Source organism: Trifolium pratense, linkage group LG1 (assembly GCF_020283565.1).
Source record: "Trifolium pratense cultivar HEN17-A07 linkage group LG1, ARS_RC_1.1, whole genome shotgun sequence".
Taxonomy (NCBI): domain Eukaryota; kingdom Viridiplantae; phylum Streptophyta; class Magnoliopsida; order Fabales; family Fabaceae; genus Trifolium; species Trifolium pratense.
In genome coordinates, this window is record NC_060059.1 from 31,751,124 (window position 1) to 31,762,238 (window position 11,115).

The 11,115-nt window shown below is 38.8% G+C and overlaps 1 protein-coding gene across 1 annotated transcript; it reads left to right on the forward strand.

Moving 5' to 3' along the window:
* The first annotated feature begins 8,500 nt into the window (after positions 1-8,500).
* LOC123892411 lies at positions 8,501-10,525 on the forward strand. The gene has a single exon (XM_045942200.1). It carries the CDS (start codon positions 8,501-8,503, stop codon positions 10,523-10,525), a length of 2,025 nt encoding a protein of 674 aa, XP_045798156.1.
* Positions 10,526-11,115: the final 590 nt, after the last annotated feature.

Genomic DNA, 11,115 nt, shown 5'->3' on the forward strand with positions numbered 1-11,115 from the left:
ACATGCTCATACGGGGAAAAGAAAAGTCCTAATTGGTTCACACGAACCGACCTGCTCTGATACCACTATTGTAACACCCTAACCCATACTACCCTTAAAAACGTAATTTTAAAAACTTTTCAACAAGTGTAAAGGCAGAGTGCCACGCGGTAATTAAAACACAATACATACACACAGAGCGTCATGAACTTTAACATGAAAAGCAACAGCGGATTCATTCAAACCAAGCATGCATATATATACATATATATATATACATAAGCCATATTCATCCCTAAGGATGTCACTTATACAAGAACTAGCATATCAAAAGGTAACACCGATATACGATGAAATCCAAGCGTAAACCCCGACTCGATGTTACATTACCAGAGCATTTACTATTTACAAACTCTAGTCAAAAGCTAGTACTAAGAGGAGTAATCTATTCTAAGTCTCCTCACCAAAAGGTACTTCAACACCACGCTAAAACCGCAGTCTAAACGTCGGCACCGTCCTCAGCCTGAATATCTGAACCCCCAAAGGTCCAGCAAATAACACAAAGCAGAGAGTTAGAAAACATAACCGCATATCATACGAGTATAAGAAAGGTCTTACACTTTCAAACTACATCATACATATTCTAACTCACGTCAAAACATCGCACCAAACAGTTATCAATTAATAAAGTTTAGCACAGTTCAACCAGATAATGTCACATACCATTTATCAAATATATGCGCATTTACCCTAATGTATCTAATGCCAATCATTCTATGTCATGTCATCCCTAGACACGACTAATGCATGTGGTACCAATTGCCTTTTACCCCTCATGGATAAGTTAAACAGTTTTACATCTTGCCGGATTGTTCGGAACTTACCAAACCTTCATATCCCTCATGGATAAGTTAAACAGTTTTATATCCTGCTGGATAGCAGCTCTAGATCTTATGGATTCATCTAATCCGATCCTCGGCTTCCTTATGGACTCAAAAATCCATTTAAATCTATTGGAACCCTAGTTTCCAATTCAACATATATATACATGAATGCATGTATGTTTACACATATCATCAATATGATATTTCTCTAGCTCGAAGCTACTCTTTTATGAATGCGGGAACACAATCCTAACACATTCACTTAACATTGCAAATTAATGCCAAAACATAACATTGCTCACATTAAGCTACAACTTATTGCATACACGTTTATCAATCATATAACGATTAACAATAAGCCTTAACAGCATCAACATGTATCAACAATCATGTAAGGATACTTTTAAATCATGTTACAAGTGCCTAATTACACTTACAAACATCAACAAAAATTGCTGTCACAGAGGCCTTCGCTAAGCGAAGCCTTAGCGAGACTTGGCGAACCTCACCGGGAAGTCACCTGCTCATAGCGAGCTTCGGCGAGATCCAGCGAACCTGTTCGCTACAGCGAACTCCTGGTCGCTTAGCGAACCACACCAGAACAGAATATCTGTTCTTGCTAAGGCGGTTTAACCTCAAATCAACTCAAAAATTCATCCAAACATGTTATAAATTCATATAAACAGCTATTCCAAACATATATGGTATCAAGGAACATTAATCATCCCTTCCAAACATCCAATTACCTCAAATAATCAAAATCATGGCAATTTCTTGGGTTTTAAGTAACTTTTATAAACTTAACAAAAATGATCCCAACACATACATATTCTTCATGGAATCAAGCTAGTGATTAACACATACAAAGTGATGATGAAGAACATCATACTCACATACAAAAGCTTAATCAAAGTCTAAAAGAAATTGAGTGGGAGAGTTCGGGAACGGAGACATAGACAATCTCCCCTCTCCTTGCCACTCAAGAATCATGAATTCTAATCTCTTAACTTAAGTTTGGTGATGATTCAAGCCTTCTCTTGCTCAAGCTTTCTCTTAGCCAAAACCCTAGCTCTTGCTCTATCTTGCTTCTACTCACTCAAACTCAAAGAAATGAATTTATGATACTATTCATATGTTTGACTTGCTACTTATACTACTTCTCATTTGTCATGAACCAAGCCCAAATGGCTTAGGCCCATGCCTCTCACGCCCATTTAAGCCCAAAACAAGGTCCTCGCGCCTAATAACTTACGTTCGGCTAAATAATTATTCGCCGCTCACTAAAATAATAAAAGCCAATTAATAAATAAAATAACATTTAATAAAATATACGAATACGAAAAATGGGTCGTTACAATCCTGTTGGGTTTTGTGTTTGGCTACATTTTGTAAAATCCAACCTTGCCAGATGCTGGACAAAGATGCTGCAGCATCCTCGTACAGCATCCTGATGCTCTGTTTTAAGTGCAGAATTTTTTCTGTCAATCTCGTTCAAGATTTGCTTCAAATATTAATTCCAGCACGTGTGTATATGCAAGACGAGACTTACTGCACAAGAATTGTCCAAGTCGGCCTAAGGAAAGTTATTAAAAACAAAAATATAATTATATTATATTTTTGTTCGCTTTTTTTTGTTTGGTACAACACAAAACATATTTTCAATTTTAATCTAGGTTTGGCCGCAGCTGTTGCAAGGGTTTTTGTCTGCAAACCTAACTTGGACATCAAGACATTGAAGACTATAAATATGTGAAGCCTCAAGCTATTATTTTCATGTATTTTCTAAACCGTGTATTACTAAAGCGTGAGTTTTTTTAAGGTTTAGTGTGTCCCTTTTTGTGAGCCTTTCTTGTGTCGTTTTTGATGCAAGTTTAGGACTGAGTTTTGGTTGTTTATTGTAAGCTGCTCCTAAGCTTTTAAGCACGGAGTTAGTGTGTGTGATTCACTCATAAGCTTTTAAGCAAGAGTGTGGTCTAGTTTCTAGGAGAGTGTCTCCATCCTTATCGTTATTATTGACAGCAACATAGTACGTGTTGTTAGAGGGAATTTGGGACGGGGTCTCATTATCTAAGAGGTTCTTAGGTAGGATTGCATTGGTAGTGTCTAGGTGATAAGTCAAGTACCGGGTGTTGGTCGAGGGCTTTGAACTAGAGCTATTATAGTGGATTCATTCCTGGATTGGTATCCCCCAGAGTAGGTGACGTTGCACTGAACTGGGTTAACAATTTCCTGTCTTATTTATTGTTCTGCAATTTATTTATTTATTTACTGTGTTCTGCGACTGTCTTGCTGCAACGTGTGCTATAGCATCTTGTGCAGCATTGTGTTCACTGCGTGCCAGATTTCAATTGGTATCAGAGCAGGCACCCTTTCTGGTTATAGGGTGAGCTCCAGGGAAAATGTCTGGCAACATTGAAAAGGAAGGAGGGCTCGTAAGCAGACCACCGCTTCTAGTTGGTGTCTCCAACTATGATTATTGGAAATCACGCATGATTGCTTTCCTAAAATCTATGGATAGCAAAACTTGGAAGGCTGTTCTGAAAGGATGGGACCCCCCCGTGGTCATTGACAAGGATGGAAAGCCAACACTTAAACTAAAAGCTGAGGAGGACTGGTCTAAAGAAGAAGATGAGCTTGCTTTGGGAAACTCAAAAGCATTATATGCATTATACAATGGGGTAGATAAGCACATCTTCAAACTAATCAAAAAATGTGTCTCAGCAAAGGAAGCTTGGAAGATTCTTGAAACTGTTCATGAAGGTACTCCTCAGGTAAAAATGTCTAAATTACAGATTCTTACTACTCAGTTTGAAAACTTACGTATGAAGGAAGAAGAAACAATTCAAGATTTTCATATGACTATTCTAGACTATGATAATCAATTTGATGCTTTGGGGGAGAAAATTCCCGAAGAAAAGTTAGTAAGAAAAATGCTTAGATCACTTCCAAAGAAATTTGATATGAAAGTCACAGCTATGGAAGAAGCCAAAAACATCTCTGAGATGAAGCTGGATGAACTGGTTGGATCTCTCCAAACTTATGAAAGTGTTGCAAATGGAAGAAGTGAAAAGAAAAATAAGAGCATTGCCTTCTCATCTAAAAATAATGAAGAAGAACTGGAGGATGAAGAAGAATCTAATGAGAGTATCTCTGAGGCCATGGTGTTATTGGGAAAACAATTCAACAAAGTTCTGAAACGAATGGATAAGAGACCTAGATCAAATTTCAAAAACAATGCTCCAAGCACTACGCGCAGCAATGAAAGTCTAGGAAAACCAAAAGGTGATGAAAAATCAAACTTAAACAGAAACATTCGATGTCACGAATGTGAAGGATATGGTCACATCAGACCTGAGTGCCCAACATATCAGAAGAGAGCAAAGAAAGGGCTAACTGTCAGTTGGTCTGAGGATGATGACTCAGAGGATGATACAGCATCTGTAACTGCTAAACATATCTCAGTCTTAACAGGTATTGTTACATCTGATACAGAATCTGATGATGGAGAGGTAACCTATGAAGAGCTTGCTGCATCCTACAAGGAACTTTGTCTTAAAAGTGAAGAAATCTGCAGGGTTATTGAGAAACAAAAGGTAACCATCAATGAGTTAAAAGCAGAAAAATCTGAGAATATCTCAAAAATAGAGGAACTTCAAAAGAAAGTAAATTTTCTGTCCTCTGATCTTGAGATCTGCAGGGTTATTGAGAAACAAAAGGTAACCATCAATGAGTTAAAAGCAGAAAAATTTGAGAATATCTCAAAGATGGAGGAACTTCAAAAGAAGGTAAATTATCTATCCTCTGATCTTGAAGAAGCTAAAGGAGCCATTGAAAAATTAAATACTGACATTTGGCGGCTGAGAAAATTCTCTGACATGTTGTATAAAGATGATGAGCATCTTGACAAACTTCATAAGGCTGATGGACAACTGGAGGAAATCTTAGAGAAAAATGTTCGAAAGCCTAGAAATATTGGGCTTAGCTATGAGAATGTCAATAAATTCAAAAATTACAGTCCTGACCTCATGTATATGGAGCCTAAAGAAACTCAAAAGCAAAGGATGCCTTATCAGAAGCCGCAGCATCATCAGCAGCATCCCATGTCAAGAAATAGAAGAAAGCACCATGCTTGGAGATGTCATTACTGTGGTAGAAAAGGGCACATAAGGCCTTACTGCTACAAGCTATATGGGTACCCTAACAGACGTCCTCAGCACAAACCTGTTTCCACAACTGCTCCTACTCAACAAGAATGGAAACCTAAAGAAGAAAATGAGAAGAAAAGTGATACAACTCAACCTGAAGAAGAGATTACTGCTCTGATTGCTCACACATCACTTAGAGCTTCATCAAGGGAAGACTGGTACTTCGATAGTGGCTGTTCAAGACACATGACCGGAATAAGTAAATTTCTTGTCGGAATAAAGTCTTACTCAACTAGCTTTGTTACCTTTAGTGATGGTGCAAAAGGAGAAATTGTTGGGATAGGAGAGCTCAGAAGTAATAGCTTGCCTAAACTAAACAATGTATTGTTAGTAAGAGGATTGACTGCAAATTTGATAAGTATTAGTCAATTATGCGACCAAGGAATGAAAGTAAACTTCACCAAATCTGAATGTCTGGTTACAAATAACGAAGGTGAGATTTTGATGAAAGGTGTCAGATCAAAAGACAACTGCTATCTATGGGTTCCCCAAGAAGGAGAAAATATGTCAACATGCTTAACCACTAAAGAAGATGAAGTAAAACTATGGCACCAAAAGCTTGGTCATCTTAATCTAAGAAGCATGAAGAAAGCAATATCCAAAGAAGCCATCAGAGGACTGCCAAATCTCAAAATTGAAGAAGGTAGCATATGTGGAGATTGTCAGATTGGAAAGCAAACCAAGATGCCACATCCAAAGCTGCAGCATCTTACCACTACCAGAGTTCTTGAACTTCTACACATGGACTTGATGGGTCCTATGCAAACTGAAAGCTTGGGAGGAAAAAGGTACGCATATGTTGTTGTTGATGACTTTTCTAGATACACCTGGATAAATTTTATTAGAAAGAAATCAGAAACCTTTGATGTGTTCAAAGATCTATGTATTCAACTTCAAAGGGAGAAAAACAATGTGGTATTAAGGATCAGAAGTGATCATGGTAAGGAGTTTGAGAACTCCAGTTTCTCTGACTTCTGTGCCTCTGAAGGCATCATACATGAATTCTCATCTCCCATTACACCACAACAAAATGGTGTAGTAGAAAGGAAAAATAGAACTATACAAGAGTCTGCAAGGGTAATGTTACATGCAAAGAAGCTTTCACATGGCTTTTGGGCAGAAGCTATGAATACTGCCTGCTATATTCATAATCGTGTTACCCTGAGATCTGGAACAACAACTACTCTATACGAATTATGGAAGGAAAGGAAACCTACTGTTAAGCACTTCCATGTGTTTGGTAGTAAATGCTACATCTTGTCTGATAGAGAACCAAGAACCAAAATGGATCCTAAAAGTGATGAGGGCATATTCTTGGGATACTCAACAAATAGTAGAGCCTACAGAGTATATAATAATAGAACCAAAACCATGATGGAGTCTATAAATGTGGTAATAGATGACACCTCAAGTGAAACTGCCGAAGATGATGCAGAAGATGCTACAGCATCTATAACAGGTGATGTAGATTGTGAAACTACTAATGAATCAAAGAATGATACAGAGGTTACTGCATCTGATCAGATCTCTGCTACTCCAAAGAAAGGACCTTCTACTCGTACCCAAAAGAATCATCCTACAGACCTGATTATTGGTAATCCCAATCAAGGAATTGCTACTAGAAGGACGCTCGACATAGTTTCTAATGCTTGTTTTGTGTCTAAATTTGAGCCAAAAAATGTGAAGGAAGCTCTGACTGATGAGTTCTGGATAAATGCTATGCAAGAAGAGCTAAATCAGTTCAAGAGGAATGAAGTTTGGGACTTGGTTCCTAGACCTGACAATGCAAATGTAATTGGTACCAAATGGGTCTACAAGAACAAGTCTGATGAAAGTGGAACTGTGACCAGAAACAAGGCAAGGCTGGTTGCACAAGGATATTCACAGATTGAAGGGATAGATTTTGATGAGACTTTTGCTCCGGTTGCTCGTCTTGAATCCATTAGATTACTCCTAGGAGTGGCATGCATTCTAAAATTCAAGTTATTTCAAATGGATGTGAAAAGTGCCTTCCTCAATGGGTACTTAAATGAAGAAGTATATGTGGAACAACCAAAGGGGTTTGTTGATCCAAGCTTTCCAAATCATGTTTACAAATTAAAGAAAGCTCTTTATGGATTAAAACAAGCACCTCGAGCATGGTATGAAAGATTGACTGAGTTCCTTATTAGTCAAGGCTACAGGAAAGGAGGAAATGACAAGACTCTGTTTGTGAAAGAAGATCAAGGCAAATTTCTAATAGCACAAATCTATGTTGATGACATTGTATTTGGAGGAATGTCTAGTGAGATGGTACAGCATTTCGTGCAGCAAATGCAGTCTGAGTTTGAGATGAGTCTTGTAGGTGAACTAACCTACTTTCTTGGGCTCCAAGTAAAGCAGATGGAAGATACTATTTTTATCTCCCAAAGCAAGTATGCAAGAAATATAGTGAAAAAGTTTGGTATGGAAAGTGCTGCTCATAAAAGAACACCTGCAGCAACCCATTTAAAGCTTACCAAAGATGAAAAGGGAGTTGATGTAGATCAAAGTCTTTATAGAAGCATGATAGGAAGCTTATTATACCTTACAGCCAGCAGGCCTGATATTACTTTTGCTGTAGGAGTATGTGCTAGGTACCAAGCTGAGCCAAAGATGAGTCATCTTGCTCAAGTGAAAAGAATTTTGAAGTATGTGAATGGTACATGTGATTATGGGATCTTGTATACTCATGGTGAGAACTCTATGCTAGTAGGATATTGTGATGCTGATTGGGCAGGTTGTGCAGATGATAGAAAAAGCACCTCAGGAGCTTGTTTCTTTTTGGGCAACAACCTTATATCTTGGTTCAGCAAGAAACAGAATTGTGTATCTCTATCTACAGCTGAAGCAGAGTACATAGCTGCTGGTAGCAGCTGCTCCCAGCTATTATGGATGAAACAAATGTTGCTGGAGTACAATGTGGTACAAGATGCTATGGCATTGTACTGTGACAACCTTAGTGCCATCAATATTTCAAAAAATCCTATCCAACATAGCAGGACGAAGCATATTGATATTAGGCACCATTTTATTAGAGAACTAGTTGAAGAAGGTATTGTGACTCTTGAGCATATCTCAACTGAAGAACAATTGGCTGATATATTCACTAAAGCTCTAGATGCAGTTCAATTTGAAAAATTGCGAGGCAAACTTGGTATTTGCCTATTTGAAGATTTGTAGCAGTTACAGCACAAAAGGCGTGCAGTTGAAGTGGTTCTCCTCACTTCATTCATTGGTGCACGCAAATTAAGGGAAGTAATCAAAAATTTCCTTAACTTCCCCTTTCACGCGCTACAACCTCATCATCTCCTCCATCACACTATCTATCTTCATTCTCTCTCTTCAACAACCACTCAACTTCTCCTCTCAACCGCCATTATTGAAAACCTTCCTCCAAAAATACAAACCACCATGTCAAGTCATCAAACTTCATCCCCTTCCAAAAACGACGAAACTGTTCATTCACAAACCACCATATCACCTTCATACGATTCTCTCCCTCAACAAATCACCATCGCTTATCCTCTCACTACCATTTTTCCTGAGGAAACAACGAAGAGAAAGAAGATTTCAGCGAAGAAGCCAACGCCAAAGAAAACTACTTCGCGTGACGCATCTGCTTCAAAAACGGGTAAGAAATCAAAATCTAAATCTACTCTTAAAACGGTTCATACAATGCGTGAACTGTATCTCGACAATCCTGCTACTGCAAATGTTGATGTTAATGTTGAAGCATCTGATTCTAGTAAGAAGAATTTAAGCTCTGAATTGGATTTAACTGAAACCCTAGGATTAGAAAAACCTAGGTCTGCTGAGAAATTGGGGGAAACCTCCTTGGAAAACCCTAATGTTGTTGTTGATGAAATTGGCGCTAACTCTAAGGCCAATTTTGTGTCTGAGATGACAGTTGATGAGAATGCAGGTTCTGGGCTAGATGCTGCAAATGATGCTACAGCATCTGAAGCACATGTTGATATTAGTGCCTCTGTAGTCCCTGATTCACCAAACTCTCCTGTGGTTCCTGTTAATGAAAAGGGTACTGAAACCACCACCCCTGCTGATGTCATTACTCAGGATAAGGGTAAAACTGCGAGTATGCCTGATACAAGAGAGGCAAATGTAGTTGATGTTGAAAACCTACAAGTCAAGAGTACTCCTAGGGCTGGTATATCTAGGAGGCTGAGGAGTAATACAGGAAAGGAGATAGCCACTCCTCTAGGGGCCACCAAAACTAAAATTGGGCCTAAGAAACAGTGGAGCAAGGTCACTGTGCCCTCTGACAGTAAGAAGAAGAATGTGAAGAGAAAAGTTGTCTCCTCAAGTGATTCAGACTTTGAGGATGATGCTGCAGCACCTATTGCAGCATCCTCACAGAAGGCTGCTAAGAAAAAGAAGACTGTGGAAGATATTCCTCCTGTTCCTATTGATAATATATCCTTCCATCGTGTAGAAAATGCAGAAAGGTGGAAAATTGTGGTTAACAGAAGATTAGCTTTGGAAAGAAACTTGCATGAAGACTTTCTTGAATGTCAAGAGGTTATGGACTTGATCAATAAGGCTGGGCTGCTGAAGACTGTGACTGGTCTTGGAAACTGTTATGAGAAATTGACCAGAGAATTCTTGGTCAATGTTACAGCTGAGTGTGGTAATCCTCTGAGCTCTGAGTACTTGAAAGTTTTTGTTAGAGGAAGGTGTGTGGACTTCTCTCCAGCCATCATCAATCAAAGTCTGGGAAGGAGTACTGATCCCTCACCTGAGTTAGAAGTATCTATGAAAAAGATCTGCAGCATTCTCACAGGTGGTGGTATGAAGACTTGGCCTAGGACTGGAAAGTTGCCTGCTGCAAAATTGACTGCCAAATATGCACTTCTCAACAAAATTGCAGCTTCTAACTGGGTCCCCACTACACATTCCAACAGTGTAGCTACAGGTCTGGCAAAATTTATATATGCTGTAGGTACTGGTACATGCTATGATTATGGCACTCATATTTTTCATGCTACAATTCTCCATGGCTCTTCTACTGCTGTAAAAATGCCTATAGCATTTCCCACTCTGATCTGTAGTATTATCTTGTCTCAACATCCTGACATCTGCACTAACTCTGATGTGCCTGTCTCTAGACCCTCAGCTTTAACCATGGATTTTAGATTATTGGAAGGAAAACATGCTGCAGACATTGCTGTAGCATCTTTGAAGACACCAGCTGTAGGTATGACCAAGAGACAGATGATTGCTAATCTCAGGGAGGTTAGTAATATGCTAGGTGAGAAGAAGGAGCTGATAGATGGTGTAATCCAAGCCTTGGAGCTTGAGCAGACAAAGGCAAATGAGGATGGAGTTGGTCCTTCCCATGATGTTTCTCATTATGATGATCTTGCAGGTGGTGACACTGTAGAAGAGGAGATGGCCTCTGATGAAAGCCCCTCCGTATGAACTGCTCATTTTTTTTCTTTTGGCTGTATTGTTTCTGTCTTTATCTGGATTTTGTTTTTTGAAGGCTTAGGGCCTCTTGGGTTGTAATATGTACCATGTGATTCCCTATGCTCTGACATCTGTGACTTTCAGCTACTTGGTATTCTATGGATCTTTGTTTTGCTCCTATTCTATGCTCCTATTTGTCAGAATTTCTGGCTAAAAAGGGGGAGTAAAATATGTGAATATGCATGATGTGATGAAGAATGCTATAGCATCTAGTATAGCATGTTGTATGTGATATGCATGTTTTGAGGGGGAGTGAAAGTTTATGCATATATTGAGGGGGAGTAGGTAGAATTTATTTTTCTACTACTTTTAATATGCATGCTTATATAGGAATTTATTTTTCCTATTCTCTGTGGCGTTGCTTAAATTTTAAGGAGTTTATTTCTCCGATCTTGAATCCACTATGTGAGAGTTTATTTCTCTCTATCTGTACTTTGAGGCTAAGATGTGTTATGTTCCGCTGTTGCATGCCTCTGATGCTTACATGCTAGCTACCTTTTCATCTGATGAAATTTTACTTTCTTTCCTAGTTGTGTGCTCAT